A 20,782-nucleotide genomic window follows, 5' to 3' on the forward strand; every position below is an offset into this window, starting at 1 on the left:
GTGCCTTCTCTGAATCGTGGCATTGAACGCTTTAGCAGGATTCTTTCTCTTCACAACTGGCTACTGGATTATTGCAGTGGGCGTATCTTTATATTGACAATGTCGATGCCTTTTGAAAACAAAACACATTTTATAAGGATGTGATCCACTCAAATAATTTGGTTTCCTGCATCCTTTCACAGCATTATAAGTTAAAATTGAGACAATGACTTATCAATGACCCAAGCCCAGCTGAGTTAATCCCTACCATAGTGATGCTGAGTTGTCATAATGCTTCAGCAAATAAATAACATCAGCATATCTACTTCTGCTAAGCTTCCCAGTAAATCAATGGAAACAAGTAAGCATTCCAGAAGAAAAGTGCTCAAAATAGCCCATGTTAACATATGTAGATTAAGTAACAAGGTTCATTAAATCAATAATTTGCAAGTAACAGATGGCATTCATATTCTGACTGTCTGAAACTCACTCAGATATTGCCTTTGATACAGTGGTAGCAATACAAGCTTATAACATTTACAGAAATGCCAATGGAGGTGTTGCTGTTATATTCAGAACCACTCCTGTAAAGCTTCGAGAGGATGTCATGTTAAATACTGTTGAAGTAATATGACTACAGGTTCACCTGCATCACCTAAATCCCATTCTTGTGGGAAGCTGCTATAGACCACCAAGTGATAACTGTCAGTATCAGGATTTAATGTGTGACTTGCTTGAAAATGTATGATCTCAACAGAGAGGTGTATCCTCTGGGTAATTTTAAATATTGACTGGCTTTAATCAAGCTCCCCACCCAAGAAAAAGCTTCAAACTGTAACCATTGCCTGCAACCTGGTTCAGGTTATCAGTCAACCTACCCGGGTAGTTACAAACGGCACAGGAATTAAATTGTTTAAAAAAAAATTTATTTCACCTTTATTTAACCAGGTAGGCAAGTTGAGAACAAGTTATCGTTTACAATTGCGACCTGGCCAAGATGAAGCAAAGCAGTTCGACACACAACGACGGAGTTACACATGGAGTAAAACAAACATGCAGTAGAAACAAGTCTATATATGATGTGAGATAAGGGAGGTAAAGGCAAAAAAGGCGATGGTGACAAAGTAAATACAATGTAGCAAGTACAACACTGGAATGGCAGATTTGCAGTGGAAGAATGTGCAAAATAAATACAGTAGGGAAAGAGGTAGTTGTTTGGGCTAAATTATAGGTGGGCTATGTACAGGTGTAGTAATCTGTGAGCTGCTCTGACAGCTGGTGCTTAAAGCTAGTGAGGGAGATAAGTGTTTCCAGTTTCAGAGATTTTTGTAGTTCGTTCCAGTCATTGGCAGCAGAGAACTGGAAGGAGAGGCAGCCAAAGAAATAATTGGTTTTGGGGGTGACCAGCGAGATATACCTGCTGGAGCGAGTGCTACAGGTGGGTGATGCTATGGTGACCAGCGAGCTGAGATAAGGGGTGACTTTACCTAGCAGGGTTTTGTAGATGACATGGAGCCAGTGGGTTTGGCGACGAGTATGAAGCAAGGGCCAGCCAACGTGAGCGTACAGGTCGCAATGGTGGGTGGTATATGGGGCTTTGGTAACAAAACGGATGGCACTGTGATATTTTTTATTTATTTTTATTTTACCTTTTTTTAACCAGGCAAATCAGTTAAGAACATATTCTTATTTTCAATGACGGCCTGGGAACAGTGGGTTAACTGCCTGTTCAGGGGCAGAACGACAGATTTGTACCTTGTCAGCTCGGGGGTTTTGAACTCGCAACCTTCCGGTTACTAGTACAACGCTCTAACCACTAGGCTACGCTGCATCCAATTTGTTGAGTAGGGTATTGGAGGCTATTTTGTAGATGAAATCGCCGAAGTTGAGGATTGGTAGGATGGTCAGTTTTACAAGGGTATGTTTGGCAGCATGAGTGAAATAGGAAGGCAATTCTAGATTTAACTTTGGATTGGAGATGTTTGATGTGGGTCTGGAAGGAGAGTTTACAGTCTAACCAGACACCTAGGTATTTGTAGTTGTCCACGTATTCTAAGTCAGAGCCGTCCAGAGTAGTGATGTTGAACAGGCGGGCAGCGATCGGTTGAAGAGCATGCATTTAGTTTTACTTGTATTTAAGAGCAATTGGAGGCCACGGAAGGAGAGTTGTATGGCATTGAAGCTCGTCTGGAGGTTTGTTAAGTGTCCAAAGAAGGGCCAGAAATATACAGAATGGTGTCGTCTGCGTAGAGGTGGATCAGAGACTCACCAGCAGCAAGAGTGACATCATTGATGTGTACAGAGAAGAGTTGGTCCAAGAATTGAACCCTGTGGCACCCCCATAGAGACTGCCAGAGGTGCGGACAACAGACCCTCTGATTTGACACACTGAACTCTATCAGAGAAGTAGTTGGTGAACCAGGCGAGGCAATCATTTGAGAACCCAACCAAATCCACATGTATTGATCACATATTTACTAATGCTGCAGAAATTTGCTTGACCGCAGTATCCAGATCGGATGTTGTGATAACACTGTAGTAGCCGTATCAAGGAAAACCACAGTTTCAAAGGCTGGTACTAATATCGTGTATAAGAGGTCATACAATACGTTTTGGAGTGAATCCTATGTTGATGTAAATAATATTTGTTGGTCTGTGGTGTGTAATAAGAAGCAAACGGACACTTCACACTTATGAAATTGCTTATTCCAGTTACTAATAAGCATGTACCCTTTAAGAAAATTACTCTAAAAGGGGTTAAATCTCCATGGACTGATGAGAAATTGTATGGTTGAGGGATGAGGCAAAAGGAATGGCAAGTCTGGTTGTACAACCGATTGGCGAACATATTGCAAATTGAGAACTGAAGTTGGAGACTTATCTCCCTCACCAACTTCAAACATCAGCTATCCGAGCAGCTAACCGATCGCTGCAGCTGTACATAGTCTATAGGAAAATAGCCCACCCATTTTCACCTACCTCATTCCCATACTGTTTTTATTTATTTATTTTTCTGCTCTTTTGCACACCAATATCTCCACCTGTACATGACCATCTGATCATTTATCACTCCAGTGTTAATCTGCAAAATTGTATTATTCGCCTACCTCCTCATGCCTTTTGCACACATTGTATATAGACTGCCCATTTTTTATACTGTGTTATTGACTTGTTAATTGTTTATTCCATGTGTAACTCTGTGTTGTCTGTTCACACTGCTATGCTTTATCTTGGCCAGGTCGCAGTTGCAAATGAGAACTTGTTCTCAACTAGCCTACCTGGTTAAATAAAGGTGAAATAAAAAATAAAATAAAAACTAAACTGATTTAATTGAATCAGATATAATAATAATAATATGCCATTTAGCAGACGCTTTTATCCAAAGCGACTTACAGTCATGTGTGCATACATTCTACGTATGGGTGGTCCCGGGGATCGAACCCACTACCCTGGCGTTACAAGCGCCATGCTCTACCAACTGAGCTACAGAAGGACTCCAGATGTCTCATTCATCACAAAACCGACTGATATTACCAACTATTTTAATGATTTATTTTGGCATGACATGCCAGTAACAAATGCTGACACTACACATCCAGGTATATTTGACCAAATAATGAAAGACGAGCATTGTAATTTTGAATTCCGTAAAAGGACTGTGGAAGAGGTGAAAAAATTGTCTTAACAATGACAAGCCACAGGGTCTAACAACTTAAATGGAAAATTACTGAGGATAATAGCAGATGATATTTGCCATTTTCAGTTTAAACCTACTAGAAAGTGTACCCTCAGGCCTGGAGGGAAGCGAAACTCATTCCGCTACTTAAGAATAATAAAGGCCCCTTTACTGGTTCAAATAGCCAACCGATCAGCCTGTTACCAACCCTTAGTAGTTAACTTTTGGAAAACATTTTTTGACCAGTTACAAAAGAGTTACCTGTCTAACAGAACACAGAGAGTTTTCCACTGCGCCATTCGTGAGGCCCACAAACATGCTTATTTGACCTTTAGAATAAGGGATTGTCAGCGCTATTCATTGCAATTCTATACAAAACATTTCACAACATTTGCCTGCTGAACATATCCTTTTTTCCCCTTCTCTGCTATGCTGACTAGTGGGAGCGGAGGAGTGTCTCTGAAAGCTCCTCAGATATGCTGTTTTCACTAGAGAACGACCAATAGTGGGCCGACATTGGCCCTTTTTCTAGTCTTATCTGCTATCGGTCGACTTTGCCGATAGTCACTCTACATAGCAAAACTGATGCTATGGCAGCTGCTACTCACCGCCTGAACCAAGAGCACTGCACAATGCAGAGGAATGTTTAGCTGGGAAAATTAGCAGCAGCAAGCTAGCTCATTCTCCAACAGAAAGGTGCAGTGTAGAGAAACGGATGAAATTACTTCTGTTGCAAGTTTGAGTTTAAGTCACTAATAATGAGGCTTGTGTCGACGTTCCCGACATGCATGCAATAAGCAGATGGCTATGTGCCCTGTTAGCAAAGATTACGATTATTAACTTTTTCATCTGTGGTATTAACTAGCTAGCTTTATTAGCTACTACCGTATGCTATCTAGCTGGCTAGGATAATATGGTGCTAAATTATCAGATGGGAGATAATTGCAAATATAGCTAGCATTAACTGATTATCATTTTGAAAATGCAACATTTTTGGCAATGAGCCATCTGACTTGTGTAACCAGAGTTTCTAAATATTTTTGGTGTAACATATTTACTGGTGTGCTCATCTAACACGCTACAATCGTATCTGTAAATTGACAGTTTATAGTCGGATTAGATTGTCATAATAGGAAAGAATTAAGTGTGTTTAAAATGCCTAACATAAAGGTTGGCAATAGGTTTAGCTATCTAAGAATCTTCCTGCATGTATATGGACCAAGAAAGCTTAAAGATCAGTGCCTGTGCCTTCTCACTTCTCAAACTATGTGCAGATTTGAGTCATTCAGACAAATATTAAATATTGTGCACATTTATGGCTTGGTAGCAAATGTCATCGCCATTGAGCTAGTTTTCATAGTAGCAGTAAACTGCAGCCAGCAAGTGATATGATTGATGAAGAGATATGTGAAAGGGAGCGGTATTACAGCCTCGCTCTATCCAATCATAACAGTAGGATAAAGTTACAACCCGCCCATTTCTTGACAAATAGCTGAACTAGACAATTGAATCGTATAAAAAATAATAATAATAAATTGTCCTGGCAGCTGTTTTTTTTTTAGAGGTGTCCTGACAGCTTAAAACATTGTTACTTGTTTCATAAGCATCCGTGACCACATTGTGATGTTACGTTGAATCATTTGCATTGAATAGATTTAATATTTTCAAACTAACAGCAGTCCCTAAATGATGTTAATATGTCCCAAATGAAAGGCAAACCGATTGTCATCTGTAGCACCAGATTAGCCAAAAGAAGCTCAATAACGCAATGCGTGCACACTCTCCTACTGAATATACATTCACCTGTGTTGTTAGTATGCCATCTTAATTTACCCAATTTATCAAGAGATTTATTGTTCAAATAAAATTATTACCATTAGGTTGGTTAAAAACAAAGTCAAATTTGTTTGATTTAAAAAATAAAAAATAATTGTCTGTCTCTGGCAAATTTTGTCATCAACATTTTCTAAGTTAATATTGAATATCTGCCTAAAATATCGACCATCAGCCTTCTTGACCCCCAAAAATCGTCATCGGCCCTAAAAAAGTCCATATCAGTCGTTTTCACACACGGCTCATTAGTCCACTGAGATCAACATGGGGCGTGGTGTCACAGCCAGGCTATCACTGAAAAGCTAACTGCAAGCCCTGCAAAGTGTATCCCTGTGTAAGGTTATCTTATCAAGGACATGTTTCTAAACCAGTCATATAGAATACACATATCTCTTGACTGCCATTTCACTTCTTTTGAATGCCCTCGTTTTGGTCGTCTATTGTTCTCCATCAGAATTCAGAGCTTGTTTGAAATGTAAAAATATAAAAGATTGACTCTGGTTTGCTTAAGGCACGCTTTGACAGTAAAAACAAAAACGGTTCTTCTGCATAAGGAAGTGTTCAGTCATAAGACCTCTGTGTGACTGACTGACATAAATCAGACCTCAGTGAAGCCGTGACCTCGTACAAACCTTTAGCTGACTGACCTTTCACAGTTCAGATGTTGAAGTTAGCCTGGTTTCTAACCTAATCGATGTCTGGTGTAGAGAATTGGTTACCTTTGAGCATGTAATGTACAAATAGAACCCTGATGTACTACTTAATGTAGGTTGTGCTTTTTACCCAGAAACCTCCAGTGTTCAACACCAGGAGGAGATGGAATGTGGAGCAGTGACCTCTGAGCCCACCGACATCACACAGGTAAGGTAATGATGTCACACTGTCCAAGGTAAGGACATGTTACACCGAAGGACAAGGGGCTGTATGTTTGACAGTGGTCGGTGCATTGTGGTCTTGAAATTTGGCTAAAAGTATGTGGACAACCCTTCAAATTAGTGGATTCGGCTATTTCAGCTACAACTGTTGCTGACAGGTGTATAAAATCGAGCACACCACTATGCAATCTCCGTAGACAAGGGCAGTAGAATGGGCTTTCTGAAGAGCTCCGTGCCTTTCAATGTGGCAACATCATAGGATGCCACCTTTCCAACAAGTCTGTTCGTCAAATTTCTTCCCTGCTAGTGTTGCCCCAGTCAACTAAGTCAAATCAAATTGTATTCGTCACATGCACTGAATACAACAGGTGTAGACCTTAGAGTAAAATTCTTACTTACAAGCCCTTACCAACAACACGCAGTTAAGAAAAAAATGTTCTAAGTAAATAATAAGAAATAAAAGTAACAAATAATTAAAGCGCAGCAGTAAAATAACAAAGCGAGGCTATACCGGGGTCATGGTACAGAGTCAATGTGTGGGGGCACCGGTTAGTCGAGGTAATATGTACATGTCGGTAGCGTTAAAGTGACTGCATAGATAATTAACAGAGGATAGCAGCAGCGTAAGGGGGGGGGGGGCAATGCAAATAGTCTGGTCGGCCATTTGATTAGCTGTTCAGCAGTCTTGGGGGGTGAGAAGCCTTTTGGACCTCAAATGAAATTTGATTGGTCACATACACATTGTTAGCAGATGTTAATGTGAGTGTAGCGAAATACTTGTGCTTCTAGTTCCAACAATGCAGTAATATCTAACATTCACAACTACCACCTTATACACACAAATGTAAAGGGCTGGGTAACAATGTGTACATATAAAGATATGGATGAGCGGAGGCCGTGCGGTATTGGCAAGATGCAGTAGATGGTATAGAGCAGTATATACATATGAGATGAATAATGTAGGATATGTAAACATGATTAAAGTGGCGTTATTTAAGGTGACTAGTGATACCTTTTATGTCCATTTATTAAAGTAGCCAGAGATTTGAGTCTATGTTGACAGCAGCTTCTGTTAGTGATGGCTGTTTAAGTCTGATGGCCTTGAGATAGAAGCTACTTTTCAGTGTCTCGGTCCCAGCTTTGATGCACCTGTACTGATCTTACCTTCTGGATGATAGCGGGGTAAACAGGCAGTGGCTCGGGTGGTTGTTGTACTTGAATGATCTTTTTGACCTTCTTGTGACATTGGGTGCTGTAGGTGTCCTGGAGGGCAGATAGTTTGCCCCCGGTGATGCGTTGGGCAGACCGCACTACCCTCTGGAAAGCCTTGGGGTTGATGGTGGTGCAGTTGCCATACCAGACGGTGATACATCTCGACAGGATGCTCGGGCTGTAGACTTGTAGAGAACAGTCTATGACTAGGGTGGCTGGAGTCGGACAATTTTTTTTGTTCCTTCCTCTGACACCGCCTGGTATAGAGGTCCTGGATGGCAGGAAGCTTTGCCCAGTGGTGTACTGGGCCGTATGCACTACCCTCTGTAGTGCCTTGCGGTTGGAGACTGAGCAGTTGCCATACCAAGCAGTGATGCAACCATGCTCTCGATGGTGCAGCTGTAGAACCTTTTGAGGATCTGAGGACCCACGCCAAATCTTTTCAGTCTCCTGAGGGGGAATCAGTCCTTTTTTTTCCAGATGGAAAAGTGCAATAGAGATTGTAATTTTTGGATCTGTTGGGGCGGTATGCGAGTTGGAGTAGGTTCAAGGTGTCTGGTATGATTGTTTTGATATGAGTAATTTCATGGTTACAGATGTGAGTGCTACGGGTTTAAATTCATTTAGACGGGTTACTTTGTTGTTCTTGGGCACATTGACTATGGTGGTCTGCTTGAAACATGCAGGTATTAGACTCTGTCAAGTAGATATTGAATGTCAGTGAAGACCCTTCCCAGCTGGTCAACTCATGCTCAGAGTATGCATCCTGGTAATTCTGGCTTTGCGTCCTTGTAAATGTTACTCCCATCAGCTACGGAGTACGTGTTCAGTCATCCGGAATAGCTGGTGCTCTACTGCATGGCTCAGTGATTCTAGCTTGGAAGCAAACGGGAGGTATTTAGTTCGTCTGGTAGCTTGCGGCTGGTTTCCCCTCTGTAATCCGTAAAAGATTGCAAGCCCTGCCACATCCGACGAGTGTCAGAGCTGGCGTATTAGGATTGTATTTTTTTTCCTGTATTGATGCTTGGCCTGTTTGTTGGTTCGTCGGAAGGCGTAGCGGGATTTCTTATAACCATTAGGATGTTGCCTTTAATCCATTGCTTCTGGTTGGGAAATGTACTGACGATCACTGTGGGTACAACATTATCAATGCACTTAATAATGAATGTGTGTGTTAGGAACAGGACATCAGTGGAGAGGACTGTCTGAGCGAGGAGGAGAAGGCCAAACACAGAGCGGCGCGACGCAGAGCCAAGAAGAAGGTGAGCAACACTCTCTCACATTAATTCATACATACTGTACATATACACACACACCAAATCTTCCTGAGCCATAGTGTTTGGGACCTGCTCTGTCCATAGTGAACCACATATTTAGCACCCAATCTGTGTATCCTGATGCTGTTACTATGTTCCTCTCAGCGTCGACGGGAACGCAAGAAGCTGGAGCAGGTGAAGAAGCCTGAGGGCACTGATCAGGTTAACGACAAACCAATATTACATGTATTCTAAATTAATCTAAATTATGCGATGCTTAACAGCCTCATTTACAATGATCAGAAAATATGTCTGTATAAAAAGGAATGGACAGTTTGTATTTCAGCTCATTTATGATATGATCTCTGTTTTCCAGGATGTGGAGGATGATGGTAGATCTGAGGAGGAAGAGGATAAAGATGAGAGTGAGTCTGAGGTGGAGGTAGAAGTGGAGATAGAGAAAGAAGATAAAACCGCCATCGCCTGCTCTAAGGAACCCTCTTCCCCATCGCCAGCCCCCTCAGGAACTAAAGGACCCCAGAATACCGCTGCACGAACATCTGAAGAGGTAGGGACAGATTGACTCGTTCATTTGGGCAAAGCAATGGCGTAGGTTCCTGGTCCTAGATCTATTTGAGTTGTGGCACCTTAATTTGGGGAGGATGGGATCATAGTAATGGCTTGAATGGAATGGTATCGAACACATGGATTCCATGTGTTTGATACCATTCCAATTACTCCATTCCTTCCATTATTATGATCCGTCTTCCCCAGGCTAGTTTTTAGGGGAGCTGTGTGTATTTGAGGAGTCTTCATATACAAGCTGATGGGGCACCTTAGTAAACCATTCTCTCTCCTTCTCCCTCTCTGCTGTAGGAACTGGAGTGGGATGTGAGCAGTGCGTTCTTTGCTAACGCTGCTAGCCACATCCGGCCAAAAGTTATGACCAAACCTGGCGCCAAGTCCAAAGAGAATAAGGAGAATGAGAGCAGAACCAGAGAGGTAAGTGGACCCTGAGTTCTGAGATATCTACATTGCTGACTAGTTGCTACTGTAAGAGTGGTGATAGCCACTATAGCTAGCTAACTAGAGATTTGCTGTGGTGGATGGTTTGTCAATAGCTGTCAGTCTGAGGTGTTGGGGCCAAGGATCTCTAGCTACTTTGGTAGCTTTAAGTTGCTATGGTAGGAGTGTTGTTGGCTAAGGATGACTGGCTAGTTACTTTCTGTGGTAGATGTGTTGATAGTGCAATGGCGCCGGAGAAGAAGGCTGACGTTTTACGTGTTTATTTGCATTGTTTGTAACTTAGTTGTAACTTAGTTTACTTATTTTGTACGTAATGTTGCCGCTACCGTCTCTTTTGACCGAAAATAACTTCTAGACATCAGGACTGCGATTACTCACCATGGACAGGCAGAATCCTTTTTTTTTCTTTAACGAGCCCGACGCGAATGATATACTGCTTTCTCGGGAACAGGCCCAGATCCCTGTGATTTGCATGGAGAGGAGGCAGAGAAAAGGGGGCCAGAGGGGCGGGCTGCCTTCAGCGAATTCATAGGAGATCGAATTAACCCCCACTTCCTTCCATTCTGCTAGCAAATGTGCAGTCTGGAGAATAAAATCTATGACCTACGCGGAAGATTAAACTACTAACGGGACATATAAAACTCTATCTTTTGCTCCATGGAGTCGCATGGAGTCGTGGCTGAACATACAGCTGGCTGGTTATACACTGTACCGGCAGTTTAGAACAGCTGCATCTGGTAAGACGAGGGGCAGCGGACTATGTATTTTTGTCATTGGCTTCATCAATTAGTGCATCGATCGTTCCCACAGTGACCATACTATAGCTGCCACTTTAAAGGAGCGGGACTCTAACCCGGGAGCGGGACTCTAACCCGGGAGCGGGACTCTAACCCGGAAGCGTATAAGAATTCCGCTATGCCTTCCTGTTGAACCATCAAACAGGAAGTGTCAATACAGGACTAAGAACGAATCGTACTACACTGGCTCCGACGCTCGTCGGATCTGGCAGGATTTGCAAACCATTCCAGACTACAATTGGAAGCACAGTCGAGAGCTGCCCAGTGACACGAGCCTACCAGACAAGCTAAAATACTTCTATGCTCGCTTCGAGGCAAATAACACTTAAACATGCATATGAGAGCACCAGCTCTTCCGGATGACTGTGATCACGCTCTCCGCAGCCTATGGTGAGGCAGATCTTTAACCTGTTATGGCTGCATCCCTTGTTCTCAATTTCCGCCTGAAGACATACCCTAATCTAACTGTCTGTAGCTCAGCCCCAGAGGCAAGGATATGCATATTCTTGGTATCATTTGACTGGAAACATTCTGAAGTTTGTGGAAATGTTAATTGAATGTATGAGAATATAACAGTAGATCTGGTGGAAGGAAAGAAAGAGCATACGTTTTCTGTTTTTTATTGTTGTAGCATCTTTTACATGTACTAGAATAGGATGCTGGAGATCATTTTGATGGATAACACGAGTGCAACTGTAGGTGTGCAAAGTTTCAGACTGATAACTTAGTAATGGGTGAGCTACATGACATTTAGCATGAAGACACCCACACAAGTTGCCCAAATGTACCCAAGTGGCCGAATTGGTGAAATGATCTATAACTATATACAAAAGTGCAAATACGTATATACAACATATCAAAAAGCAATTCTAACACACTTTTTAAATATTTTTTTTAATATTAGAAAAATTACAATGTTTGGAAGTCCTCTACACAATATTTTGCTGCCTGTGCCATGTCCCATAGCAGTCTCTTTCTGATGTAAAGCAGAGGCAAACTGAACAAGTGGTGCAGGTGATGGGGGATTTCATGCGACACAGAAGACAACGATGCCTCCATGCTGTGCCCTTTTGGCCCTGAGGCACAGTCATGCCTGCAGTAATAAACTGTGGCATATGAACACCACTGGAGGCAGGAGTAGAGGGGGCAGAGGTAGAGCGGGCAGCTTGGCACCGGGGGCTCCCAGTCGGAGTCACTATCACTGTGAAAGAAAACATTTAAAAAAAGTATTTGTCTTGTATGAGCCTTTTATCATCACATAAAATAAACATGTATTGTATAGAGCAGAGGGAACTGTCACTAAGGTGAAGTGCTGTTCCATTCAACTCTGGCCATTGTTGTGGGCCTGCCCTTCCCCCAACTGCACCCAATGGCTATTTCATATGGAAATGGGGAGGAGTAGCAGGCGCAGTGGCCATGTGTGTGATTGCTGTTCTACTCCATTCCATTTGAAAATGGAAAATATATATATATCTGACATGGAATATATATATGTATATACACACACACACAAACAATACACACACACACTTTAGCCAATGTGTACTTTACACATTTCATCACAAATTGCAATATATATATATATATTATATATTTTTGCACAAAAATAAATAAATAATTTATATTTCATAAAATGGCATTAGCACCTACCCGTCCAGAAGTACGTCCTGTCCTTGCAGAAACAGCTCCTCAATGTTTGAATCATAACATTCAAAGATTCCTCAAATAATAAATCTGTCTCACTTTCCCTATCAATCTCTTCTATAATCTGGTGCAAATCTGTATACTTAGATTTGGACTTTGCTTTTCATGATTTATTCGCCATGGTGTCTTCAATGAAATCGTTGAAAAAACACTTTTCCAAAATACTACTTTCCAAAACACTGCTGTGCGTAACAAGTGTGACTGCAACAACTCTGATGGTCAAGGCAAGGAATGAAGTTCGATACGCGTGCGTTTACAAATAAGGGATGGATGGTGGTCCAACCCATAACCATCACATACTGGCGTTTACCTCAGCTCATGGGCTGTCTACCCAGCTAGATTTCAAGAAGATCATTGGGCAGAAATGCAGTCAATCAACGAAGCTTCGCTGATATTATTGGTGCGCAATGAAGTCATTGCTCGTTGTCTTCAAATCAGTTCACTTCGGTCAATACTCCCCTCAAAAAAAACAATCCTTTTTGGCTGTGTTTCAAACATCCAGAGGTTTGCACTGAAACCAACTGACTAGATAAATGATTGTTTAGTGTGTGTAATTACGTCGAATGCTCCGTAAAAAGTTGATAGTTGGAATTCACGACTCAAACGGTTTACAAAATGTTACGTTTTAGGCTATAAAAATCGATTTTATCAAAGAAAATGGAACTTCATTTGATCACTGGTACCCTCAGGAAGAGACATAAGAGCAAGATATCAGAATGTAAGTCATAATTTTACCTTCAGATGTGAATGTGTCAATACTGTCATGGCAGAAAATGTTTTTTTGTTGTTGATCGCTCTTCTCAAACAAAAGCATTTTATTTGTTCTCTGTAATGGCTATTTTAAATCCGAAAACGTAGTTTGATTACCAATATTCCATGCCCCCTTACATTCACTCTGTACCGGCACCCCCCTGTATATATTTTTATTTTTTACTGCTGCTCTTTATTACTTGTTACTTTTCTCTTATTCTTATCCATATTTTTATTTATTGTAGTGTTAGTTAGGGGCTCGTAAGTAAGAATTTCACTAAGGTGAAACCTGTTTTATTCAGCACATGTGACTAATACATTTTTTATTTGAAATGGCATGGGTGACTAAGAAATAAATTGTTACAATTTATTGCCAAGTGGCAAACAATAATGCAGGCACTAGGGATTGGGTTGCGAGCATGCGGGTCTGGGCAGATGAGATGTTTAAGTTGTTGTTTATATGAATGTTTGTTTTTGGAGTGTAAAAAAAGGGAGATTATATAAAACGTTTTTATGCTTTTACATTTAACCCTGCCGCAGCTATTTTAGATCATTTTAGTCTTCGTTGTAATCCTCAAATACTTTTTTCTCTTAGTCACATTTGAGTCATTATCAGTTGACTTCAACTCTGCAAAATTGTTGACTAGTTTTAGTCACAATAGCCGGTGCATCCCCCCACTCCCATTAAATTATTTATATTTACATCTAGCTTCCACCGTGTACATTCAGATAACCTTGTCCAACTCGGCCTACTATCCCCCCAGAAATATTGCTATTGTTGCAGATTGTAACCAATGCCAGCCATAATTAACTATATGACTATAAGCCTTGGCTACAGGTTAAAAAATGTACAGCTCTGAATTTATTCCCATAAAAATTGGCATGAGAAGAGGATAATCTGATCTTTCCAACAATGCCAGAAGTATTCATGTATGCCTAATATTCATATTAATGTACGCCTAATAATAGCATTAGCTTGCCCAATATTAAAAGCACCCACAACTCTCATTTGGACTGCGTGAGTGGCAACAAATATGAATAAAAGCACACAGCAAAATAGAGCTTATGATGTGATCAGAGAAAAAAATGGCCTATATGAAAGCAAAGATTATCAAACACAATTATTATTTCTAATTGTGGTAAGTTACAATTTTAAGTGTCATTGCTGCACATCAGTTCAAAAGAGAGAAGAGTGATTGAAGTGACGGCCTTGGAGCTGTGTGTGTGAGAGAGACGGGTCTGCTCAATCAGCCCGAGCAACTGAAATACATTATCCGCCAATAAGAGGTTAGTCTGCAAAGCCATTCATGCTAATCATGGAAAGGAGCATCATGCCAAATTGAATGTCCATTAGTCTCACGTGGAATTCTCTTCTCGTTACGTTTAGTCATTTCTAATCTTAATTTTTATGTTGTTGACAAAATGAACACTGCCCTGCAGCCTGTTAGATTTCACCCTGACTATGGGTGACTTGTACAATTTCACTTCAGCCACTCTGTTTACTTTAAACGACTGGTATGTCCGAGAAACGTTGTTACAGCAGGTAATGTAAGATTATTAATATTCTTATACAAAAATATTTTCTTAAGTAAGCAAAAGACAAAAAATGTTACATTTATCATCGGCCTCCACTAGTGTTGATGGCTAGTTGTTGGCTGTGCAGGTTCAATGTTCTCCCTAAGGAGAGGTGAATTCTGAACATGGAAGGCATGATAAACACTTCTTTGGAATGTTTGAGTTTTACCTCGTATAGTCTCACACACACACACACACACACACACACACACACACACACACACACGGCTGCCTAAGTGTGCAGGCTAGAGCACGGTCACTTGTGTCGCTGAGTCGGAAGTGATCAACAATTTGATCGATTTATAAATGATTTCTCTGGTTTTGGTCTAGGTGAATGAAACTGATGCTGTGACTAAGAGAAGTGCCTTGTTGACAGGTGAGTGTCTAGATGTCCATCCAGGTTACACTCGCACACACAACTTGCTATGCAAACATGCTCAAATTTTGTTTGCATACTTGAGTCTCTGACTGTGTTTGTCCTGTAGAAAAAGGGATCAAGCTGGTCCAGGAGGGCCAGTATTCTCAGGCAGTCAGTATGTTTACAGAAGCCATCAGATACAACCCAAAGGATTATAGGTAATATCACACCATTACATGTTGTACATTATATCACTCACTGTTAGTGCTGAGCGATTAACTGAAATTCATTTTTTTTTAAACAACTAATTCACTGACATCACTGAATTTATTTTATTTTTCTGTTAGCTCAATGTGCACATTGCGCTGTAGTTTCTCTAGAGACAAATCCGATCGTGGCCAAGCTCTGCGACATAGTGTTGTAGCTTCCAACAGGCCAATGTTCTACATAGTTTATTGCGGAAAAAGTGATAATTAACTTCAATGACCATAATCCATTGTGCGTCTACTTGTCAAGTTTCTTTTACGGTTGCTGTGTACGAACGTGATTGGAGAGTACTTGCTTCAAGCTATTGGTATTCAGCAGTCTTAAAAGTATGCCTTATTTTAAGAACTACTAAAATAGTCATTTTGGCAGACCGCATAGACAGCAGCTCAATAGAGTTGAGTTGATGACTTTAAATTAAATAATAGTAGTCAAAAAAACATTTGATATACACAACTGAAATATTTTACTAAAGTAATGTGAAATAATCATGGTTAATAAGTGATAAGCAGTCATGGACAGCCACTACCATCATGGGACTTTTATTAATTGTTTTATACTGTTACAGCAGTCAACCCACAATGCATAGTGCATTTAAAAAAAGATACAGTGGGGCAAAAAAGTAGTGTCAGCCACCAATTGTGCAAGTTCTCCCACTGAAAAAGATGAGAGGCCTGTAATTTTAATCATAGGTACACTTCAACTATAGACAAAAGGAGGGGGAAAAAATCCAGAAAATCACATTGTAGGATTTTTTAAATTAATTTATTTGCAAATTATGGTGGAAAATTTGGTCACCTACAAACAAGCAAGATTTCTGGCTCTCACAGACTTGTAACTTCTTCTTTAAGAGGCTCCCCTGTCTCGTCACTCGTTACCTGTATTAATGGCACCTGTTTGAGCTTGTTATCAGGATAAAAGACACCTTTCCACAACCTTAAACAGTCACACTCCAAACTCTACTATGGCCAAGACCAAAGAGCTGTCAAAGGACACCAGAAACAAAATTGTAGACCTGCACCAGGCTGGGAAGATTGAATCTGCAATAGGTAAGCAGCTTGGTTTGAAGAAATCAACTGTGGGAACAATTATTAGGAAATGGAAGACATACAAGAGCACTGATAATCTCCCTCGATCTGGGGCTCCACACAAGATCTCACCCTGTGGGGTCAAAATGATCACAAGAATGGTGAGCAAAAATCCCAGAACCACACGGGGAGACTTAGTGAATGACCTGCAGAGAGCTGGGACCAAAGTAACAAAGCCTACCATCAGTAACACACTATGCTGCCAGGGACTCAAATCCTGCAGTGCCAGACGTGTCCCCCCTGCTTAAGCCAGTACATGTCCAGGCCCGTCTGAAGTTTTCTAGAGAGCATTTGGATGATCCAGAAGAAGATTGGGAGAATGTCATATGGTCAGATGAAACCAAAATATAATATATATACTTTTTGCTAAAAACTCAACTCGTTGTGTTTGGAGGACAAAGAATTCTGAGTTTCATCCAAAGAACACCATACCTACTGTGAAGCATGGGGGTGAAAACAACATGCTTTGAGGCTGTTTTTCTGCAAAGGGACCGGGACGACTGATCCGTGTAAAGGAAAGAATGAATGGGGCCATGTATCGTGAGATTTTGATTTGAGTCTCCAGATCTCAACCCCATAGAACATCTTTGGAGGGAGTTGGAGTCCGTGTTGCCCAGCAACAGCCCCAAAACATCACTGCTCTAGTGGAGATCTGCATGGAGGAATGGGCCAAAATACCAGCAACCGTGTGTGAAAACCTTGTGAAGACTTACAGAAAACGTTTGACCTCTGTCATTGCCAACAAAGGGTATATAACAAAGTATTGAGAAACTTGTTATTGACCAAATACTTATTTTCCACAATTTGCAAATTCATTAAAAATCCAACAATATCATATTCTGGAGAAAAAAAATGCTCATTTTGTCTGTTATAGTTGAAGTGTACCTATGATGATAAATTACAGGCCTCATCTTTTTAAGTGGGAGAACTTGCACAATTGGTGGCTGAATAAATACTTTTTTTGCCCTGTGTGTGTGGTGTGAGTTTAGTGGATAGACCATATGGTTCAAGTAATAATAGTCTAATTCATGGAAAAAGTGTCTAAACAGTGGCGTTTTCAATCAACTCTGCAACGCTTCAAACTATTGAATTTTTCACAACAGCTACAAACTTTGAAAGTTTCAAGTAATCTATTCTCCCTTTGCAAGCTGACCTCTAATGGCAATACGCTTATTATATATCCGACATCAATACATTGGCAGAAGTGTATATGACATTGATAAATAACTATTTCTCCTCTATCGCTATGCATGTCTGTTTGTCTCTATCTCCAGGTTCTTTGGGAACCGGTCGTACTGTTATAGCTGTTTGGAGCAGTACCCCCAGGCCCTGTCTGATGCTGAGAGGTCCATCCAGCTGGCAGCTGCCTGGCCTAAAGGACACTTCCGCAAGGGCAGCGCACTCATTGGCATGAAGGTGGGCCACAGACTACATCACTTTCATGTTCTGACCTGTCCTATTCTATTATCATGTATTGTAATCTATTCTGTAGGATGTATATACTGCATATTTACTGGTTTTTCATCAGTTCTATCATTTTTATGCCGGCCTTTAGTGTCTTTACCTCTGAACGTGTGTGTGTGTGTGTGTGTGTGTAGAGGTACAGTGAGGCGGAGAAAGCCATGGAACAGGTGCTGATGCTGGATGAAGACTGTGAGGAGGCAGTCATCGATCTCTTCAACTGCAAAGTCTTACAGCTTATGGTACACGCTCGCTCACTCACTCTTGTTGAATCCCAAGCCACCACCTTGCCCCTACCAACACTCTTGGAGTGTTGCTGACAACTCAGAGGGTGTATTCCAGAGAGTGGTGAGGGGATCAGTTAACCCATCAACTTCGGGACTCACTTCGGGACTCAACCTTGTGAATGATACAATTCATGTTCCACTTTTAAATAATAAAACAAGCATGAAATTCAAATGAACAAATCACCCCTGTTGTTTTACAAGATGTTAACCTCAGTAACTGTTAAAAACGTCTGCATTGGACATTTATCAATTAATAATTAATTTCTATCAAAATGGTTAAAAAGAAGCTTCTTAGCAAAGAGCAATTTCTCAAGCAAGAATTTTGCTAAAACTATCTGGGAGTGGTCTGAGTGGGGAGGAGGAAACAAAAAACTAGCTGTTATTAGCAGAGAGGTTTGGAACGGTCTAACTGATTCACCTCCTGATGATTGCACCAGGCAGGGCAAAACTCTATCCTACCACTACACACTGAAATCTCAGGCGGTCTTTTCAAACAGCTCTTGCACTCAAAGGACATCGTAATTTTCACAATTTCACTTATTATCCCAACCTCATCGTGTGGAAATATGTGAAACACAGGAACATCATTTTTTTTTTTACTGCACAGGGTCGTTAAACATTTAATTTGAGGCATTTAATCTGTTATGTGTCAACTCTGGAAATCAAACATAAACAAATGCATGGGACATATAATTAGGCACACCTCCACCCTTGATAATTGTCCCTCCCTCAGCTTTGGACACTTGTGCATATGGCGGAGGTGCACTTGAACGTTTAAGTGGAGGGGCGAGGTGAAGAAGGGAATGATTTTGGATTCAGCCGCTCGCACGTGCGCGCACACACACACAGCCTCTTCAACTTCAGAGTACTACATCAAATATTAATACACACACAATTCAAGCCTGCGTACACACGTGCTGATGTGCTGTCCATGGTCACACAGTACGTATGTGAAATGGCAGCGTATGATTATGTTCCAGATCTACTAAATTGGCTAATTTCCTTTCCTTCATGACAAGCAGCTAAGGACAGGAAGACTGGAGGTTTTCAACTCTCCCCTGGGACCCCCAGCTGTTCCATGTATTTTAACTACATCACATTTGATTCAACTTGTTAACTAATAATCAAGCCATTGAATAGGTGATCAGGTGAGTTAGTTCAGGGCTGCAACAAATTTGTGTAACATCTAGGGGTGTTACTGTTCATGCACTTATGAGTTTTAGGGTGCATCTCAATAATCTAAAGTGGTCTCCTACATCTGCACTGATCTGAAAAACACAGGACAGGGGAAAGCATTGTGCTGCATTCATAAGTTTGCATTTATCTCTCCAATCACACTCAAAGCAGACAAGGAGAGGAAGCCACTAGACTGAAGGGATGGATCTGTAGTCTTGCCTCTTAACTCTCTCTCGCTGTCCCTTCTTTTCTCGCTCTTTCTAGGAGCTGGGTTTTGAGGAGATGCAGAGTGTGTTGCTGCTGGAGAGATTCACCAGTGTACAGGCTGTGCTGGCTTCACCTGAGGCTTCTAGGGGTGAGGACTGGGGCTGTGGCGGTCATGACATTTTGTCAGCTGGTTATTGTCATGCAAAAGACTGCTGGTCTCACGGTAATTGTCGTTAATTAGGATAAACACGGTTAGCATTTCCTGGCCTACGCGCACAAGCCGTTGATGCGTGCCTTTCAAACATTTACATTTAAATCAATTTAATAGACACATCACAAATATTTATTTTAGGTAGGTCTAAAGAAGCATTATGATATAGGATTTATAGTTAAAATAATATAATTGAACTTAGCTGAATAAAATAGAAAGGCACTTGCATTGGAATGCAAAAAATAGCCTATAATTTGAAACAGGTCCTATATGTTAGATTTGTCAACTATAGTTGTAAATGATACAAACTTTAGACTGTCTTAGAAATCAAAACTTATATGGGCTGCATGAGGCGACTATAGGCTATTGATGGTTTGAGAGAAAAAAAGCTTGCTCTGTTTCTAGTCTCAGCCTGCACACGATGGTCTCTCATAAAATGATCTTATTTTTGCTATTCTCAATTCATTCTTGTCTTTACTAATATTTAAAATTATTTTTAAAATTTAGAATGGCCCATTATCAAATGGGCAGGGGAATAACGACGTCATCCATATGCACTCGAATAGCTGGTTCGTTTTTCAATCATGTCGGTTATTTCACTCCACGCCTTAAACACCGTTGGAGGAGCATGCAGCCTCTCGCTGCGCGACAGGTAATACTCCATCCGAACCCTGTATGCCATGGGCTCTCCAACCTTTTTCCTGCAGCTACCCAGTTCATTTGGGAAACGAAGGGAAATCTGTTCTGGACCATCGATAGTAACATGTTTTTACAACAAAAGAGAAAAGAGAAAGGAATGGAGATGGAAACACACTGGTGAGATTCTGTAGCTAAAAGGAATGTGTCAGCCTATTAATCTGAAAACACAAGCATCGCCTAGGCCCAGACTCATGAATAAAAAGTTTGGAGTGTAGCATAAGGTCCATCCAGTGTGCATAATAATACGGACCACGCTCAAAGGCAATTGCTAGAATTGGTTTAATTCTGAAGTGTAGGCAAGACCAATTATGTACCAAAGACATCTTAAATCGTGTCTTTCTTTTCTGA

At 41.0% G+C, this 20,782-nt stretch overlaps 1 protein-coding gene across 2 annotated transcripts in view; it reads left to right on the plus strand.

Annotated features, from left to right (window-relative positions):
* Window positions 1-20,782, plus strand: part of zgc:123010 (uncharacterized protein LOC641500 homolog) — a 43,996-nt gene that overhangs the window by 10,500 nt on the left and 12,714 nt on the right. The window contains exons 2-11 of one of the 2 annotated variants that reach the window (XM_046354202.1): window positions 6,276-6,349; window positions 8,760-8,837; window positions 8,997-9,053; window positions 9,208-9,399; window positions 9,708-9,833; window positions 15,014-15,059; window positions 15,169-15,259; window positions 17,668-17,809; window positions 17,992-18,096; window positions 19,582-19,672. In XM_046354202.1, the coding sequence (XP_046210158.1) occupies window positions 6,276-6,349; window positions 8,760-8,837; window positions 8,997-9,053; window positions 9,208-9,399; window positions 9,708-9,833; window positions 15,014-15,059; window positions 15,169-15,259; window positions 17,668-17,809; window positions 17,992-18,096; window positions 19,582-19,672 (1,002 nt within the window). Of the gene's footprint in view, window positions 1-6,275; window positions 6,350-8,753; window positions 8,838-8,996; window positions 9,054-9,207; window positions 9,400-9,707; window positions 9,834-15,013; window positions 15,060-15,168; window positions 15,260-17,667; window positions 17,810-17,991; window positions 18,097-19,581; window positions 19,673-20,782 lie in introns of both variants that reach the window. The other variant, XM_046354201.1, reaches the window with a different exon arrangement.

Source organism: Oncorhynchus gorbuscha, linkage group LG06 (assembly GCF_021184085.1).
Source record: "Oncorhynchus gorbuscha isolate QuinsamMale2020 ecotype Even-year linkage group LG06, OgorEven_v1.0, whole genome shotgun sequence".
In the NCBI taxonomy this organism is placed as follows: Eukaryota; Metazoa; Chordata; class Actinopteri; order Salmoniformes; family Salmonidae; genus Oncorhynchus; species Oncorhynchus gorbuscha.